Genomic DNA, 20,913 nt, shown 5'->3' on the forward strand with positions numbered 1-20,913 from the left:
AAAAGTGCCAGTGGGTGGCCATCAGGCGTGTAATGCTGGCCATTCATTTCTGCAAAGAGTCACAAGTTTATTTCTAGACACATTGAAACTCTTGGGCTTTGTCTTTGAAATCCTTGAAATGAGCCAGTTAGGGAAAGGGGCGTTGTCTGCGTCTGTCCCATGTCACCCTCTAAATATAACAAGACCCACACAAAACAAATAGCACACAAGATACTTCCAGAAAGCAAGAGCCTGTCCTTGCGGGTTTCCAGGCAAAACTGAAAATGAGACGACTATGTAACTTCACCCGGCAGTCGCGACCCCCCATTGTCTCTCAACCAGAGGAATTGCCTGGTCTTCTTGACCAGGGACTGGGGTTTCCACGTCCCAGTCTCCCTTCCACAGGGCGTTTCCTCTCCTACTCTGTTGGGGGTTCCACGTCCCAACTGTCGGGGCTTCCACGTCCTGACTGTAGACTTAACAAATGAAACCAACACAGAATAGGACAGGACAAATAGACAATGCTGGCACACACACACTCACCTCCGGAGTAGGTTCTCGGTGATTTTGGGTGCAAATCCCGGACGAGCCCCCAAATGTTGTACCCAGGTCATGGGGTATCCCTCATAAATCACCTGAATACCAAGTCCGATGCAAAAGCAAGAGGTAGTTTATTCGCAAGCTTGGGCTTGGGCTTCTCCGTTCCTGATGCAGCAGGAGAGCAGAGAAGCCCCGATCACAGAGGGAAGAGCAGTGTTAAGGATACAGAAAGGAAAAAGGGAGGGGCGGTTGGGCGAACTGCTGGGGAGAGCTGATAGGGGCTTAGGGAACTGGACAATGTTTGTTGACAATGTTTGATCTGGGCTAATTAGCCTGGGGAAGGATTTACTACTACTGGGGTCGAGGGTGGGTGCCATTATCGCTCAGGGCAGACATACTGGTGCTGGGGGTGGGGGAGGAAGCAGGTTGCCTATCACCTTTGGTATGTAGCTGCAAATTGAAGGCTGTGGGGCAAAGGGGGGTCAGTGAAGGCTGGGAGACAAAATGGAGTTAGTTTTAACAAAATTGGTTCTTTCATTACCAGGTGGAAATAGGTATTAGACAAAAAGTGTCCCACGATCAAACACGTTTGGAAAACTCCAGGTTATTTTGGGAAACTCAAATCTAATCAGGCATCTTCCCTGCAGGAATTCTCAGATCCTTTAACTAGGATCTTGACAGGCACCGTGACCTTCCAAGAGGCAGATGAATGTCCAGCTTTTTCAAACTTTCAATGGAGCATTTTGTAGTATTTTGTTCTAAGGAAAATGTGTGGGGAATGTTGATCAAATCCTGTGTCTTAAATTAGCAAATGGAGAAACTGAGGCCCCAAGAGATGAGTCTGCATAGTATGTTAGCAGTCAGGCTGGGAGCAGGACCCTGAATGAACTCCTGCCTGGGGGTTTAGGGCACTGGGCTGAGTCTTCTCATGAGGACTCCAAGTTCTTCTCCTGTCTGCTCCCCCTCTCCAGGCTACACTGACCACATGGGGATCACTCAGTTCCGCCGGCAGTTCCAGGCACTGGACCCTCCACTCCTGAAGAAGCTCATGTCAACCTCCGAGGGAGTAGACGAGAGGAAGGTATGTGATGCTGGATGCAAGAGGGGTGAGGCCCTGGTTGCTCCAACTGAGGTCTGATGAGCTCCTGTTCCATAGGGGATGGTCCCAGGGGGGCATCTGCACCAGCTGGGATCTGAGAGCTGAGCTTTGGAGTCAAAGCTGAGGGCAGCATGAGGTTTTGCTTAGACCCCTACTCCAGTCTCAGGACCCTACCCATCCCAGACTGACCCTTCTGAACCCTGTATATTACAGCGGTTCTCAACTTGTGGGTTGCAACCCCTTTGTAATAATGAAAATATGTCCTGCATATCAGATATTTACATTATGATTCATAACAGTAGCAAAATTACAGTTATGAAGTAGCAATGAAAATAATTTTATGGTTGGGGGTCACTACAACATGGGGAATTGTATTAAAGGGTCACAGCATTAGGAAGGTTGAGAACCACTGGGAGGAAGAGGAAGAAAAGAATAAGAATAGACTGATGAGAAGCGTATATCCCAGCTAAAAGGGATCCTAGCAAGATGAAAAGCTGTCACTTGCAAAGGGTCTTCCACTTGGCACCAGCACCCTGAGGTGGTCTATGAAAAGAGAGCTTCGGGGTCCAGCATGTTTGGGAAGTATGTAAACTAGGGCTGCATTTTTGAGAATTATAATGCAAATCCCCCCTCATGGCCTCTGCTCTGGCTATTCCTTCTGCCTGGAGCACTCTTTCTTCTAGTCTTTGCATGGCTGGTGTCAGATCCCGGCTCAGATATCACTCACTGTCCAGCACATCTTCTCGTTATAATGTTTGTGTAGCACATACTCTTATCTGAAATTATGCATATACCCTATATGTTTTCTGGCTCCTAGCACAGAAAACATTATGCATATACCCTATATGTTTTCTGCTCCTAGCACAGCATACATTTTTTGTTGAATGAATGAATGAATAAATGAATGCACACACCTAACTTTGTATTTCCCCCCTGTGTGTCTTCTTTCTCCAACTCTCCTGTAAATTCATGCAATCTCATCTTTACTCCAGGCACTAAACTCTCAATAAAGAGTTTCTATTGAGAATGGCCATGGGCTTATCAATGATGATAGAGCTTTCTAGAGTTTGCAAAGTACTTTTGCATCTTCACAACAGCCCTGCAAAACAAGAGCTATTAAGCCCCCTTTGCAAATGATAACACACAGGCTCTTAGAGATGAAGTAACTCTCCTGAGGGCACACAGCCAGGAATTCATGGGTTTGCACCTGAATTTCAAGTGTTTCCATTCCAGAGTGGGGTAGTTGAAAGTACATGGGCCTCAAAGTCAAATGGACGTGAGTTTGACTCACGTAATATCAAGTAACCTAAGCAAGTTACTTGATATTTCTGCTTTGGTTTCCTCATCTGTAAAGTGGAAACAACCATAATGCCTAGCTCAATGCATTGTTCTGAGGATAATTATGCTGTAATGGTATAGTTGATGTGCCCGACACAGAGCTTGGCACATAATGCAGGTTCAATATATATTAACTACATCATCATCAGCATCATTGTCATCATTATCTGTCAAGTCCAAGGTGGTGACAACCCAGCTGCAGAGACTCTGTATTCACAACCAGGTTGAAAATTCATGTGTTTGTGTGTACCTTAAATCCCCAACCAATGCGTCAGAAGGATAGAAGTAAACAGAGTCACAGTCTGTAGGTCCCTTTGCCATTCTCTGCAGTGGGATTGGAGTATAGGCCTCCTTTAGAAGACAACTCCTTTAGAGTGAGGAGCTTCCTAACTCCCTGAGGTTGGGGACATCAGATCCAAATGTCTGTGGCACAGAGCTGTCTCTTCTCTGGGTGGTGGTCCATTTTGGAAGCCATGAATTCCTGCCTGGCTTGGTGCCATAAACCACTCTCTTCCAATATTCATGTGTGATCCCCATTCAGAGTCCAATATTCATGTGTGATCTCCATTCAGAGTCTGTCATGGAGCCATGGAGAGGGTCTCAGGCTCCCCTGCAGTTGATAATGGTGTGGGAGTAGGGTGTGGGGGAATTTTCTGCGGGGGCAATGGCATATGGAAAGCGTTTCTATTCTGGACGACTCAGCAGTTCTCTGTTACAGCCAAACTGAAACCACCTCCATATACACCAGAGGCCTCAGAAAATGGAAAATTACTAGTGCAATGGACTTGGTTGGGAATTTTTGCTTCTTCTTATTCTTTTTGTTTATTTGCTCACAAATTTCATTTGCTGCAGCATAGCATTTTGGTAGCAATGAAAGGAACTCCATCCTGCCTCTTATGAAAAAGCTGATAAATATTCATTTGCCAGGCAACGTGATATGCCATGAATTATACATGAACACGTGCTCGGGTGGGCAAACTATCAACCTCTGTGTGCAAAGCAGTTAAGACCTCAGGATGTAGTTAAGACAAGTTCGACAGTTACAAAAGGTCAATACTGTAATTAGACACTAGATGGCAGTAGAGGGAATTCATTGTCAGGGTATAAAATGGGACTTGGTGAAGACCCCGGAATGCCTAACGTGTGGGTGTAAATGCTGGTTCTTCATGCCAAGATGACTTCTCAGTGAACCACTTTCATTTTGTGGGTACCAGCTTTATACAGAAACAAACAGTAAAACAGGGTATGCTTTTTATGCTTTTTATCATAGACGTACAAATTCTCATCACAAAATAATCATGCACACATTGTGAAAAGGTTACAGAACCAGGACCCGAGACAGTACTCAAAAGTTAAAACCTTCCTCTCTGGGAGTTATCCTATTTCACAGAAGATGCAGCTGAGACTGTGACGACCCAGCCAGGTAGTAGTTGAGTTGAGATTTGAACTCAGATTCCTTACATAGGGCATTTTAAAAAACTGTAGTAAAATACACATAGCATAAACTTACCCACTTTACCCATTTTTAAGTATTTGGATTGGTGTTATTAAGTATATTTACATTGTTGTGTGAGCATTATCACCATCCATCTCTGTGACTTTTTTTTTGTTGTTGTTGTTGCAGTTTGGCCGGGGCCTTATTCAAACCCACCACCCTTGGTATATGGGGCCTGCACCCTACCCACTGAGCCACAGGCACCGGCCATCTCTGTGACTTTTTTCATCTTGTGAAACTGAAACTCTATATCCATTAAACCGTAACTCTCCAATGGCTTCTCCTTTTCCTAACCCCAAAACCACTATTCTACTTTGTAAAATTTCCTCCTCTGGATAAATCACACAAGTGAACACATACCATATGTATATTTTTGTGACTGGATTATTTCCTAGCGTAATCATGTTCTCAAGATTCATCCATGCTGTAGCATATGTCAGAATCTCCTTCGCTTTTAAGGCTAAATAATATTTCATTGTGTGTATGTACCTCATTTTATTTGTTCATCTGTCCATGGATATTTAGGTTGCTTCGATGTAGGTATCATGAATAATGCTGCTGGGAACATGGGTATACACATATGTCTTCAAGACCTTGCTTTCAATTCTTTTGGGCATATCCCCAGAAGGAGAATAACTGGATCATGTGGTAATTCTATTTTTATTTTTTTGAGCAACTGTCATCCTGTTTTCTATAGTGGCTGAACCATTTTGAATTCCTACCAATACCACATTTGAATGCCAATTTCTACACATCCTTGCCAACACTTGCTATTTTTCTGTTTTGTTCTGCTTTTTCTTATGTCGATAGTTGCCATCCTAATAGGTGTGAGGTGGTGTCTTGCTGTGGTTTAGATTTTTGTGTCCCTGATAATTCTGGATATAGAGCATCTTCTCGTGTTCACATGAAGTTCTGAATGGAAGCCCCTTGAAGACAGGCAGAGTGCCCAGGCCAGTTCCATGTAAGATGTGCCACCCATGGATGTTAATTTCAAATACTCATTATTGATTTCATGCAACTTTAACCAGTGGTCTGCCATCCACCAGACCCCCATGCTAGGCAACATTTACACAGAGATGAGCAGAGCACAGTGTTGAGGAGAAAGACACCAAAAGAAGCAATTTCCATACAGAGTTGGCTTTGGGATACCCCAAGAAATCCCCCTAGAACTTTTGATGTCTTCAGTGGAGGTGAACGTGAGGGCCTCAGAGAAGACACCTTACAGCAGGTACTGCTTGAATTGAGCCTTCTGGGACAATTTGGAGGAATTAGGTAAGAGACAGAATCAGGACATTTCCACATTGGGTAGAGCATCCACAAAGCTCTGGAGTCATAAAGGTGCATGGATAATTTAATGTTTCTGGAGCCTAAAAGATGCCAAGTGACAAGAAAGAGGATGAAGAATTTGGCAGGAGGGAGCAAATTCTGGGTTCTTGTTAGCTGGAGAATCTGGGTTTTATCAGGTGGTCAGTGAAGGTCCACTTGATAAAGCCAAGCAGGAGCGTGGTGTAGAAGAGCTTGTCTTTATTACTTGGACTAACTTAAAGCAATATTTTAAAGGAAATGAAATCCACTCTGCCCATTCCACGATACTCTATCTTGGCTATTCAGGATGTTTCTGTCTACTCTAGACACCAGGGCGTATGTACTCAGGCTTCCAAAATAGCCCTTCTTCTCCTTCTGATCATCTTAAGCCCTATTCCTCTTTCCTAGGCTACCCCAGCTGATTAAGCTTATGCCTTAGCTTATACTGATGCCCATGCAGAGTGACTATAATCGTAGAATTTTAGGAAGGTCAGCAGAGAAGCTCTTTCAGCTCAGTTTGGCTGTATCCCAGGCTCTGGTTCTTCTCTCTTCCCTTCCATCTTTCTGCTGCGGAGGCAGGAGTTGCCAAGTCTCTCTGACTGATGTGAGGAAACCCTTGGGCCCGCCCTCTTCCCTCAGAGTGTCTACAGTGTTGATTGATTTTAGCCAACAGAATCTCTGTCCCTGGGGACTTGATCTGAAGAACATAATTAAGGGCTGTCAATCCATCTTCTTGAAGGCAGCCACTCTTGTTCTGTCACACACCCTAGTGGACACTCCCCATTTCCTCTAAATTAATCTCAAGAGTCTTTCTGCTGGGAGGAGGCCCCTGGAAGCCATGGGCCAGGGAGGGAGCTGTCCACTGTCAGGGTGCTGAAAGATTATTTAGGCGCTCCCACAAACTTGCCCCCCTGGAATTTATCCATCATCATTTTCTTGCCCACTTGGCTATTCTCATCTACTTTGGGTCTGCTGTTTTGACCATTTTACTGGTTTTTCATTCAACTTTAGCTATCACAATTATATGTGTGTATATTTATTTATTTGTTTTTCAAGTAGTTTTTGCCTTGTTCCAGGAACTCTGTTTATAGTCCTGGGCATACAGAGTTAAATAACAAGCACAGTTTCCAACCTTATGGAATGATTTGGTCACTGTATACATGAGAAATCCAGTGATTAAAGCATGTGGTTTAGAGTCAAACAGATTTGACTCCAAATTGTGGCTTCTTCCAAATCTCTATGAATCCATGCCCGTACACATGGCAGATGTGTGACCACAGACAATATGTAACAGGGCATAGCGAAGTGTCAGGCACATAGTAGGTGTGCAAGAGATGGAAGCCCTTGGACTATAGTCTGTGTTTCATGGAGCAGGTGCTATGATACAGCAGCCAAATGGGTCACAGGGTGAGTATACCATTCCATAGACACAGATTCTCCTTATCACACTGCACCCTGAGAGTGAATTGGGGAAGCACTTCCTAGCTATGGCTGCTCATTATTCCTTGGGCCTGTCACTGCCTGTCCGGCACATACAGCCTGATGTGAGATGTCAGACCCTATGCTTTTCTGGGTTCTCCCTTCTAGAATATTGAAGAGAAAGCTCTTTGCAAAGTTCCAGGAAACAAAGGGACTTTACAGGTAGGGAGCCTGGGTTGGGTTTCTGCCAGGCACATTCTAGGATTCATAATTTGAACCTCAAAGGATACAAGTTAAGGGCATATTATCAGTCTATATTTCCCAAGAGAGGTTTATAACCTCAGAATCCCCACCAGCTAGTTACTAGTTTTTTTTCTGTTTGTTTGTTTTTTGCAGTTTTTGGCCAGGGCTGGATTTGAACCTACCACCTCCGGCACTAGTTTTGTTAAAACGTAGGCAGTCTTAGCAGCAAGCTTTCTACATGCATTCGTTTGCTAAGTTCTCCATGTACTTGGCTAGGATGCAATTGAGATCTGTTAGATTCCCAAATTTGGCTGAATTTGTGATTGGGTGTCTGAGTTTTTATATTTCAGGCAAAGAGATCTCGGATATGTTGAAAGTCATGCTTGCTGAGGCATAATGTTGACTTTCAGTGAAGACAGTGACCCACCTGTGCTCAATGCCTGGGCTTCTTCCTTGAAGCAATTTTACTGGTTGTGAGTTAGAGAAGTGGATTGCTTGACAGGTCAAGGACACGACTGTGGAGTCAAGCTCCCTGAGCATATACGAGGTCTGCAGTTACGTCTCTAAACTTGCCAGCATGTGCTTATGTTGGCAGAACTTCACAAACAGCTCAGAAAGGTTCCATACTCTTGGTCTATCCGTGTCTCCCAGCTGTGTTCATGGATGTCTGAGTGGCATTCATTATTGTTTTGTGTTTTTATGTGCTGTACAATACCTCTGATGGTCATTCCAGAAAAGGAGTTCCAAAATTGCTTTGAAGGGTGGACTAGGCTCTGGCATCATTGTGTAGCTTCCCAAGGGGAGTCCTTCGAAGGTGACCATAGTGATGTCAGTAATAAGGCAGGCACCACTTTTTCTAGCATGAGTTTGTGAACTTAATTGTCATGTACAGTGTACAGTCACTGTTAAAAACCATGTGGCAGTTTCTTTAGACGTTAAACATAAATTTGCCACACAACTTAGTCATTCCACTCCTATATATGTAGCTAAGAGAAACAGAAGCATATTTCCACGCAAAGACGGATATGCAAATGTTCACAACGTCTTGTGAACAATGTCTTGTCTGCTCACTGGTTGTGTGATCTTCGACAAATTACTTAGCCCCTACTTTACTCAGTTACATTATCATATAATGGTGATAGGAGGATCAAATAATCTAATTAATTAAACAGGTATTTCTCTCTCACACACACACACCAATTATTATTTTGTTGTCAAAATAGTAATTGTACTGTTTCTATGGATATTAATGCCCCTTCTGTAAAATGAAGACTTTTATGAGTGCCTTTAAAACCGCGAATGATTGTTAAGATGAATTAATTTTTGATTAATAGTAGAAGATAGTTAAATAATCTTCCCTAAACTGTGTTTGCATTTGTGTGCGTATTTTTTGCCTATTATGAAAAAGGACGTTGTGAACATTTGCATATCCGTCTTTGCATGGAAATATGCTTCTGTTTCTCTTAGCTACATATATAGGAGTGGAATGACTAAGTTGTGTGGCAAATTTATGTTTAGCTTCTAAAGAAACTGCCAAATTGCTTTTAAAAGTGACTGTACCATGTTACCTTCCCACTGGCAACATATGAAGATTCTATTTTCTTTCTTTTTTTTGAGGCTTCTACTTCCTCTACACCCTCACCAGGACTTGGGATGGTTTGTTTCTTTGATTCTAGCCATTGGTGGGTATTAATGATATCTCACTGTAGTTCGTACCTGACTTTTTCCTGATGATGTTGAGGGTTATTTTGGTGTATACCTATTATCCATTTCTATGCCTTTTGTGGTGAAATCTCTGTTCAAATTTTTCTGCCCATTTTAATTAGATTATTGATGTTACTGAGTTGTAGTAGTTCTTTCCATATTGTGGGCATAAATTATTTATCAGATACATGCTTTGCAACTATTTTTCTTCCAGCCTGTGGCTTGTCTTTGCATTTTCTTTTTTTTTTTTTTTGGTTTTTGGCCAGGGCTAGGTTTGAACCTGCCACCTCCGGCATATGGGACTGGCGCCCTACTCCTTGAGCCACAGGCGCCACCCGTCTTTGCATTTTCATAATGGTGTCTTCAAAGCACAGAAATTTTAATTTTCATGGCTTTCAGTGTACTAATTTTTAAATGAATTTTGATTTTGTCATATCCAAATACTTTTTGTCTAACCCTAGATTTTCTTCCCTTTCCCTCTAGAAGATTTATAGTTTTAGCTCTTCCATTATGGTATTTAATCCATTATGAGTTAATTTTTATGTATGGTATGACGTATATGCCTAAATTTATCTTTTTGCATATTTCTGTCCAGTTGTTCCTGCACCACTTACTGGAAAGACTGTCCTTGTCCCCAATGAGTCACCTTAGAACCTTTGTCTCTTTCTCTTTCTTCCTTGATCAGTGGAATAAACTGTCGATTTTGTTGTTCTTTTCAAAGGACAAGCTTTTGATTTCACTGATTTTTCTCTATTTTTCAAACTCGTCAATTTCCACTTTGTTATTTTCTTCCTTCTGCTTGTTTTACATTTAGTTTTCTCTACTTTTCCTGGTTTCTTAAGATGAAAGCGTAAGTCATTGATGATTGATCTTTCTTCTTTTCTAATATACATGGTTCAAAGTATATATTTCTCTTAAAGTACTATGTTAGCTACATCCCATAAATATGTTTTAATTTTAATTTAGTTCAAAATATTTTCTACTTTGTGATTTCTTCTTTGGCCCATTAGTTATTCAGAAGAGTGTTATTTAATTTCCACATAGTTGGAAAATTCTCTTTTTTTTCTGTTATTGGTTTCCAATTTAATTCCATTGTGGTTTGAGAACATATTTCATCTAATTTCAGTACTTTTAAATTTATTGAGATCTATTATGTATAATATAATATTATATATGCAGTAAAGTGTTCAAGATGTACCTGTATAGAACGTATATTCTGCTACTGTCGAGTAACTTGTAGATGTTGATTAGGTTGGTCTGGATGGTAATATTATTCAAGTCTTCTAGATCATCGATACTTTGCTTTGTGTTTGGTCTATCAATTATCAAGATTCAGGTACTAACTCCTCTAACTATTAATGTCAAATTGTCTGTTTTTCCTTTCATTCTGTCAATTTTTGCTTCATGTGTTTCGAGCCTCTGTAGTTAGGTGCAAACATATTTGTAATTGCTACATACACATCTTCCTGATGAATTAAATCTTTATCACTACAAAATGTCTCCCTTTCTAATAATGAATTTTTGTTTCAAACTCTATTTTGTTTGATATTACCATGGCCATGCCAGCTATCTCATGTTTAGAGTTTAAATGACTCATCTTGTTTCATATCCCCTCCTTTTGCCTATCTTTGAATCTAAACTGTGTCTCTTGTAGCCAGTATGTAGCTGAATCTTTTGTTCTTTAAATCCAGGCTGACAATCGCTGCCTTTTCATTTGAGCGCCTGATTCGTTGATGTGCAATGTGATTTACAGCACCATTTTGCTACTTGTTTCTGTGTATGCTTTACGCCTCCTTTATTCCTTTGCTTCACTTCCTTCTTTTGTGTAAACTACGTACTTTCCAGTGGACCATTGGCAAGCCCTCTTCTTGTGGTGGTTCTGGGGGTTACAGTATGCTTTGTAATTCATATTGCTTTAGTTCAGGTTAATACTAACTTAATTCCAGTAAAGTATGAAATCTTGTCTCCAATACAGCTCCATTTCCTCCTTCCAACTTTAGTGATATGATTATAATACATGGCTGACTCTCCGTACGCATCTGCAAACTCCACATCACTGATTCAACCATCCACGGATTGAAAACATTAGAAAAAAGAAGAATGGCATGGCTGATTGAAAGTATTTGAAAAAAAAGAATGGTTGTGTTTGTATAGAACATGTACAGACTTTTTTGCTGTCACTGTTCCTTAAACAATACAACTATATGTATAATAATTACATTATACTAGGCATTATAACAACTATATACATACTAATTACATTATACTAGGTATTATGAGTAATCTAGAGATGATTTCAAATATATAGGAGAATATTCATAGGTTGTATGCAAATACTATGCCATTTTATACACAGAGTTTAAGAATCCATAGATTTCAGTATTCTGTCGGGGTTTGGGGACCAGTTCCCTATAGATGCCAAAGAATGATTGTTTATCATGTCTGTGTGTGTTGTAAGTTCAATAACACAGCTTTAAAATTTTCCTTTATTTGATGTTGTGTCTTTTAATTTAGTTGAGGGAAGAGAAGAAAAAAATAGATTTTTTTCTATTTTGGCTGTAAATACAGCCATTTGTATTTACCTATGTACTTGTATTTTGCTGTGCTCTTTAGTTCTTTAAGGATTTGAATTACCTCTAGTATCACTTCTTTCATCCTTTCTTAAATAAAAGCAAGGAAGTAAGGCAGGCCTGATCCCTGTAAGTTCTCTCAGTCTTAGTTTGCCTTGGAAAGTCTTTATTTCACCTCATTTTTCAGGAATAGTTTTACTAAGATATAGAGTTTTTGACTGACAAGTTTGGTTTTCCCTTTCAGCACTTTTGTTTGTTTGTTTGTTTTTGAAAGCAAGAGTCTCACTCTGTTGCCCAGGCTAGAGTCTAAAGTGCAGTGGTGTCATCCTAGCTCACAGCAACCTCAATCTCCTGGGCTCAAGAGATCCTCCTGCCTCAGCCTCCCATGTAGCTGGAACTACAAGGGCCCATGACCACACACTGCTAATTTTTATATTTTTAGTAGAGTCAGGAGGTCTCACTGTTACTCAGGCTGGTCTCGAACTCCTGACTTCAAGCGATCCTCCTGCCTTGGCCTCCGAGAGTGCTAGGATTATAGGTATGAGCACTGTGCTTGGCCCCTTTCAACACTTTTAATATGTGATCCCACTGAGTTCTGGACTTCACTGATTCTCACAGTAAATCAGCCATTAATGATTTTGGTGCTTTCTTTGAAGTTATTCTCCTCTTTCTGCTTTTTCACCTTTGACCATGATGAATTTTAGAGTGTTTTTTTTTTGTGTTCTATTTGCAATTCATTGTCCTCCTTGGATACATAAAATAATTTGAGGGAGATTAGGTTTGGGAAGTTTCTGGCCACTATTTCTCATATGTTTTTTTGTCCCTTTCTCCTCTCCTGAGACTCATTATTCATGTGAGGGTTGGACAATTTAACTTTACAAAATCATCCTAGAAAAAGTTCTACATACCTCATTATGGTCAACTCTGAGGTACTCCCCCTGGGAAGCTATGCACCGACACCAGCTCCCAGTCTACCCTTCAAAGCAATTTTGGAACTCTTTTCCTGGAATACCCATCAGAGCTGTTGTCATACGAGGTCTGAGAATAAAATTTGCAAACTCACCCTAGAAAAAGTGCTATATACTTCATCACCAAAGATCACTATGGTCACTAGATGGCCAAGGGGAGTGCTTTGAAGGAGACCATAGTGATATTCGGCAATGAGGTATGCAGCACCTTTTCTAGGATGAGTTTGCAAACTTAATTGACCGTGTATGTTGGCATGCTTAATGTTGCCATAGGTGTCTCTGAGGCTCTATTTACTTTTCTGTATGCCTCTGCTCTTCAAATTGGATAACTTCCGTTGATCTATTTTCAAGTTTGCCGAGTCTTTCATCTGTTATCTCGGATCTGCTGTTGAACCCCTCTACAGAATTTATCATTTCGGTTAATTTATTTTTCAAATGAAAAATTTTCATTTGGATCTTTTAAATAATTTTATTTCTTTATTGCTGTTTTGTATTTGATGAGTCATTGTTATCATAATGGCCTTCAATTCATTAATCATTGTTTCCTTTTGTTCTTTGAACATATTTCTAACAGCTGCTTTGAAGTCTTTGCGAATTCCAAATTCTGAACCCATAAAGATATTTCCTATGGACTGCTTTTCACTACCCTGATTTTAAATCATAATTTTAAGTTGTTTTGAATGTCCTGTAATTTTTTTTAAACCGGGCACTGTGGACAATATATTATGGCAATTCTAGATTTCTGTCTTTTCTTAGCCATTTAGTAACTTGTCTTGACTAAAATTAAGGAACCTGTCTCTCCCTTGGTGTAGGACACTGATGTCACTGCTCAGTTTTTAAAAACTTCGGTTTTTATTTTAAAGTCTAGCTTCCCAGAGGTTGCCCCTGTGTCAGCAAAGCATAGTGATGAGCAGAGGGTCTTACCAAACATCTTGAATCAGTGAGGCTTTTATATTTTTCTGATGCATCCGTGTGTGTGTTGGGAAATATAAGCAACATCCAGGCAGTTTGCAATTGTGCCTTAGCTTTTATAGTTGGCCCTTTCCCTTATTTTCTGCCTATACACATGGCCTCATGTTCAAATAGGGGTATGTAGATGGCTAGGGGCCCTCCCTGCTAGTTACTCTTGTTATTGTGTTTAGTCTTGAGGAAAATATGGGAGCTTTTCAAGCCACATCTGCCTCTTACATGAATGGCTTATCGGCAGTCCAGAGCATGCCTCAGTCAGGGCGACAACCTTGGGCTTAGTTGCGCCTTTGGCCTTCCCCATTCTTTTTCTGAGATCGCTATTGTTTCTGACAATTCTCCCGAGGGGGGGCTTTTTTGGTGATTTTCTCCATTTAGATGAACCCCTTCTGGCTGCTTTTCATAGCTCGCCCCACTCTGGAAGGACCACTGCAGGGGCAGAGCTGGGGAAGGGTGGGCAGTAGTGAGGAGGGGGAGAGCTTTATTAAAGATTGCCACACAGTCCACCAGTCCTACCTGGGGTTCAGTATGTTTTCAAGAATAAATAAATACTTCTCCATTTTTCTGTATCCCCTTATTTCATTTTCAGAGCTTGGAATTTGATGTTTATGGAAATTAGTTCCCTGTTTATTACTTTTGGGGGGAAGGAAGAGGACTCAATAAGCTCCTTGCTCCACCATTCTGGAGGTGCGGCCTTTATGCCTCATTACACGAGGCATGCGGCCTTTATGCCTTATTAAATCCCCTCACATCCGTGTAGGACAGACGCGCTTAACCTGTAGTCTAGAAAAGGAAACTGAAGACTGAGAGGAGGGGAGACTTGCTCAGGGTCACACAGGTGGTTAATGGTGGATCTGAACTGGACGCCAGTGTTGGGTGGCGGAGAAAAGCCCCGGAGCTGATGCCTTGATTTTGGATTCTCTGCCATCCGTTTCTAGAAACGAAGAGTTTTGCCCAGTCATTTCCTTGCACCTGGGCCTCACTTTCTCACTCTTGTAAAATGGGAATGAAATAGTATCTGCTGCTGAGGATTGGAAACAAAACGAGTTACTATGTGCAAAGCAGTTAAAGCACAGCTCAGACTGAAAATTAGGCTGAAAACTGGTTTTACTCACAAAAAAAGCTGCACAGCATTTTCGTGCTGAGACGGACAAGTTTCAATTGTCTGGACAATTCTGATGCACGGAAGAGCTGCTTCCATGAAGATACGGGGTGAGGAGACATGTCCCACAGTTGCTTGGCTTCTCGCCACGTCTTTTCCCATCAACTGGCTGTTGGGCAATGATTACATTATGTTGAACTAAATGAGATGATTGATTTTTGCTCTAAACAAATGGCAATTTCATATGATTCAATCTAATAGTAACATTAATAAGGGTAACAGTGATAGCAATTAAGTGCAAAGTCATTTGCAAAGTTCTTTTCATCTGTTCTCAATTAATGCTCCCAATTGCCGTATGGGGCAGGCTGGACATATTCCGACCACTTCACAGGTGAGCAAGAAGATCACAAGCATAATTTAACACCTGAACTCCACCCTCCAACACTCACCCCACCCTTTCAACTTCAGATTTCTGTAAAATAAGGTCAACAGAACAGAGTATGTTGGAGCCAGTAGTCTTGGCCACATAGACATCTAAGGGTTCTAAGACAATGTGGAGGTGGACAAGGGTCCTCAGTTACTGAGGTGGTTGACTGTGCGTGTGACTTGGGCGTGCTCAGGGTGTTGTAGCTAAGAAATGGAAGCTTTCTTCATGTTCTGCAACCTCTTTACCAGGTTTTAACCAAGACAGAGGTGACTGTGGGGGTGGAACATCTCCTGTTGTTTATTGAATGCTCATTATGTGTCAGATACTATAAAAGCGCTCCCCAAGTGTTATTCTTTCCCCATCTTTCTGAGAGGAGTCTGAGGTTCTGAGTAAAGTACTTGCCCAAGGTCATACAGTTTATGAGTGACAAAATGAAGATCTGAACCCAGGTGGCTCTAACTCCAGATCCTGATATTTCCCCCCAAGAAGTATACCCTAGCTTTTACCTCTGAAATAGATTTAGAAGGGCAGCGCCTGTGGCTCAGCAGGTGGGGCACCAGCCCCATATACCGAGGGTGGTGGATTTGAACCCAGCCCCGGCCAAACTGCAACAAAAAGATAGCCAAGTGTTGTGGCAGGCACCTGTAGTTCCAGCTACTCGGAAGGCTGAGGCAAGAGAATTGCCTAAGCCCAAGAGCTGGAGGTTGCTGTGAGCCGTGATGCCGCGGCACTCTACCGAGGGAGACAAAGTGAGACTTGTCTCTAAAAATAAAAAAAGAAAGAAATAGATTTAGAAAAATATCCTTGGCTATTTATTTTATTTTTAAAAAATACATCTATCTCATTTTCAGCCAATTTTTTAAGATGTTAAATTTTGGATATACTGTTTTTATGCCCTTCCTTCACCAATAGCTTCCTTGGAACATTTTTGGTTAAAATGTAATAAGTGAAACCATGGAAATTTTGGAAGGGCATCCTGGAATGTTCTTCCAGTCTACGAGGTTGGAAGATAAAGCTTCTTTCCTGATTGCAGTTTGGGACTAGATTTTTAATAAGCATTTTTTTTTTTTTTTTGTATCTTAGGAAGTTTTCTGTGATGCCAATGACCTATGGAATTGAAACTTGTCTACCAAGTTATTCCACTCTCACCTTTTGCTTCTTGAGCAATTACTTTTCTGACAGGTTATTCTGAAAATAGACTGTCTTATTTTCTTTTGTTTCTTTTTTATTTTTTTTTATTAAATCATAGCTGTGTACATCAATATGATGGGGCACCATACACTTGTTTCATAGAATATTTGACACATTTTCATCTCATTAGTTGACATAGCCCTCCTGGCATTTTCCTAGTTACTTTGTCAAGACATTTACATTCCACATTTGCCAAGGCTCACATGTACCTTTGTAAGATGCACCACAGGTGTGATCCTTTCAATCCCCCTCTTATTTTCAGTGAATGGAAGACCAATGAGGGGTGGCGTGAGGGTGGAAGGGAGGGAAATTGGTAGTCACAAAGAAAGCGGACATGACCTATGTTTGTCTGAGGGCGCGGATCTCTGGAAGGGTTGTTTCAAAGCCTGCAGGATTATTTGACAACAAGAAGATTCCATTAAGTTTCTGCTGGCTGTTTAGTCTATGCTGCGTGCAGGAATTTCTTTGAGTGACATTATTTCTCCTGCATGGGGTTGCTTTTCCCTCCTGTTGGATCTCCCTTGTTTTGGGTGTTCCTCCATTCATACTTATTGAGCTCCTGTTGTATGCACAGAACAGCAATATAGCACAGTGGAGGAAATAAGAGGGGAATTAAATAGACTCTCTGCCATAATCTAGAGGTCAGGCAGGCAAGGTTAATGTCCATTATATTTATTTAGCAAATATGTATGAGAGTGAGACAGTCTCTGGCAAGTTTGGTGAGTGAATCGCAGAGTGCTAAGAAGGCTGTCACAGGGGGACCTAGTGACATAGCACATGAATTTCTCAGTGCCCTGGAGTCCCCTGGAGCCATTCTAGGCATGTGAAGCAGGTCAGGACATAGATGTTGCAACATCAACAGACCTTGGTTGGAAACTGCCTCTTGCCCTCTGTGTAACCTTGTAATCTTGGAAAACCCTCCACTTAGTGTTTGTTTTGCTGTTTTTGTTGTATGCACATATGTGCATTAAAATACACATAGCATAAGATTTATCATCCTAATCATTTTAAGTGTATAGTTTAGTTGCATTAAGTACTTTCAAAATGTGGTGCAACTGGCTCGGCGCCTGTAGCTCAGCGGCTAGGGTGCCAGCCACATACACCGGAACTGGCGGGTTTGAATCCAGCCTCGGCCTGCCAAACAACAATGACAACTACAACCGAAAAATAGCTGAGTGTTGTGGCGGGTGCCTGTAGTCCTAGCTGTTTGGGAGGCAAAGGCAAGAGAATCACTTAAACCCAAGAGTTTGAGAGTGCTGTGAGCTGTAACGCCATGGCACTCTACCCAGGGCTACAGCTTGAGACTCTGTCTCAAAAAAAAATATATGTGGTGCAACTACGGCCCACCATCCATCTCCAGAACTCTTTTTCATCTTGCAAAATTGAATCTCCCTGCCCACTAAACAATCTCTCTTCATTTCCCTTGTCTCCACAGCCCTCAGCCGCCATCATTCTACTTCCTGTCTATGAATTGGCTGCTATGGGTACCCCTCAGAAGTGGAAGAATAGAGTATTTGTGCTTGTGTGGTTGGCTTATTTCACTTAGCATGATGCTTGAAGTTTCATACCTGTCAGAGAGTGTCAGAATTTCCTTCCTTTCTAAATCTGAACCATATATTATCTTGTGTGGGTACGCCACATGTGTTTACCCATCTGTCTTTGGGTGGTCTTCACCTTTCGGCTAATGTGATGAATGCCACCATGACCATAGAGGTACAGGCTTCCCGTCAAGACCCTGCTTGCAATTCGTCTGGGTCTATACACGGAAGTGGAATTGCTGGATCATAAAGTACTTGTCTGTTTAATTTGTTGAGGAACTGCCATACTGTTTTGCATAGAAGTTGATTCATTTTACATGGTATCTTTAGTTTTCTGCCGTGTAAAATGGGCATAGTAGCAGGATGACCACTTAAGGTTGCTAGGAGGATGGAGCAAATTGGTGTGATGGCCCCAGTGGAGTGGATGGCACACAGTCAGCGCTCAGTACATGCTCGTTTTCTGTACCTGCCAAAGCTCCCAGACAAGTGAGGCCATCCTTGCTTCTGGTGCATCAGCTGTTCAGCCGGCCTGACCTTGTCCCTTAGGAGTCTTCTGCCGTCTGTGTACTGTCTCCTCCTGACTCCTCTCCTCCCACCCCCCAGGCTGTGGAAGAGCTCCTACAGACCCTGGACCTAGAGAAGAAGGCGGTCACCGTGGGGCACAGCCAAGTGAGTAGAGTTTTCCTTCCTTAAGACATTCTGCCGATCAAATCAGGCCCCCAGATGTGACCTAATTCTTGTCCTACCTCAATTTTCCATTATCTCTGTGGTCTCCTTTTTTTTTTTTTTTCTTCAAACCAAAAACAAAGCAAATATTTTCTGCCCTGCCTATCTTATAAGGTCGTGAAGACAAACTGTCAGCCTAAGAATGGAAATAACATTGAAAAATATCATTGATTAGAGGTTACACTCCCAGGGACCTCAGGGTTTGGGGGAATGAACATTCTGGTCCTCAGTATGAACTTCTGAGCTCAAAAAGAGCTGCCATGAAACCTGGGAAGAAACACTCACTCCACTCAGAGACTTTAAACTTCTACTTTGCAGCCAGCTGTAACTCAGCTCTAGTCCTAGCTGAGCAGCAGCCGTAAGTGAAAAGAAAGAAGGGCCTTGAGAAGAAGGCCCGTGATTATTCAAGTTGAGAAAAGTAGCTTTTCTCAAACTGCTGTTGAGCCCAAAGCTCTTCCAAATCATGCTTACATGTTTAGAGAAGAGTTTCACATTTCCCCAGGATGCTCGTATATGCTGTAAATTTTCAAACAGGGAAGCATGGTATTTAGGGATTTTCAAACTATTTGACCATGGAAACCCCACCCCCCAGCCTTTAGTCTCTGGGGAATGCTCATTATCACTGCCTGGAGCTAGTGTTCTGTGGGTGATCGTTTGAGAAGTGAGGTACAGAGATTTTAAGAATCAAGTAAGTTATGGACAGGGGAAAAGGGATGCAGTTTAGAAATCCAAATGGGAGAGGGAACAGACAAAAGAAAAAATGGTTCTGTCTGTGTCCCCATCTGGTTATCTACTGATCGATTAATGGCATCAGGAAGCCTTTGTCAATTGCCTTACATCCCCAGGTGTTATGTGATGTGTCGGGAGGGATCCAACTTCCCAGAAGCCCACCATGGGGGCACTTGGGTAATTTGTACTTCATGGAGCCTTCCCCAGCAGGGATCCCTCAAAGCAGCCCTTTTCTCTGAGAGCTCACAGCCATTTACACGGGCCCCAGCCGTCAGCGCACCTGACCTAGCACCTCCCACTGGCCTCACGGTCCTCCTGAGTATTGCTGGTCTACCACGTTCTCAACCTGAATTCTCCCTCTAGGAGGTGCAGCACCTGGACCTCTGCTGACTGTTTCAATAGAGAGAATAGAACTCTCAGTTACTGGGCTCACCATGAGCAACTGCACATTTTCTTCTTCTTTGTTACTGATGGTCTTCTGTGAGATAATGAGTATGGTCCCACTTTACTGATAAGGAAGCTGCACCTCTGGGACATAACCCACTTCTCAAGGTTTTACAGATAACTAAGGGGACAGACTCCATGCAAACCGGTGTATGCTCAAATCATAGGGTCTTATCTATACAGTGTGGATACTGGATGGCAACACAGTCAAGCACCCTGTAACCATGAGGATACCTCCTAACGAATGCATCATTAGGCAATTTTGTTGCATAAACATCACAGAGGAAGTGTACTTACACAAACCTAGGTGGCATAGCCAACTGTACAGCTATGCTATATGGTACAGCCCAGTGCAGGGGTCCCCAGTCTCCTTGGCACAAGGGACTGATTTCATGGAAGATAATTTTTCCACAGATGTGGGAAAGGGGGGTTTCATGATGATTCGAGCACATTACATTTATGGTGCACTTGATTTCCATTATTATTACATTGTATTATATAATGACATAATTACACAACTCACAATAATGCAGAATCGGTGGGAGCTCTGAGCTGCTTCTGCTGCAACTAGATGGTCCTGTGCTGTATTTGCAGCTGCTCCCCAGCCCTAGCATCACCACCTTCATCCCCACCTCAGATCATCAGGCGTTAGAGTCTCATGTGGAGCACATGACCTAGAGCCCACATATGCTCAATTTATAGTAGATTTCCTACTCGTATGAGAATCTAATGCCACTGCTGACTGGCAGGAGGCAGAGCTCAGGTGGTGATGGGAGTGATGGGGAGCACTGGCTTGCTCACCTCCTCCTGTGAGACCTGGCTCCTAACTGGTACTGGTGCACGGCCTGGGCTTGGGGACTGCAGGTAGAGCCTATTGCTCTAAGGCTACAAATGGGTACACTGAGTTACTGTACTGAAAACTGAAGGCAACTGTAACACAATGGCTACTATTTGTGTATCTAAATATGTCTAAACATAGAAAAGGACTAGTAATATGATATTATAGTCTTACAGGACTACTGTCATATACGTGGCTCCTTGTTGACTGAAATGTGCTTTTGCAGCACACGACTGTATACAACACATTCTTTACACACACGTCTTGATGGTCCTAAATCAGGGACATTTTT

The 20,913-nt window shown here is 42.1% G+C and overlaps 1 protein-coding gene across 4 annotated transcripts in view; it reads left to right on the plus strand.

Annotated features, from left to right (window-relative positions):
- Positions 1-20,913, plus strand: part of MYO18B (myosin XVIIIB) — a 301,196-nt gene that overhangs the window by 97,944 nt on the left and 182,339 nt on the right. For all 4 annotated transcript variants that reach the window (XM_053588976.1, XM_053588977.1, XM_053588978.1 and 1 more), the window contains exons 21-22: positions 1,491-1,600; positions 18,488-18,553. In XM_053588976.1, coding sequence (XP_053444951.1) covers positions 1,491-1,600; positions 18,488-18,553 — 176 coding nt within the window. The remainder of the gene's footprint in view (positions 1-1,490; positions 1,601-18,487; positions 18,554-20,913) is intronic.

The sequence above is a fragment of the Nycticebus coucang genome, chromosome 4 (assembly GCF_027406575.1).
Source record: "Nycticebus coucang isolate mNycCou1 chromosome 4, mNycCou1.pri, whole genome shotgun sequence".
Taxonomy (NCBI): Eukaryota; Metazoa; Chordata; class Mammalia; order Primates; family Lorisidae; genus Nycticebus; species Nycticebus coucang.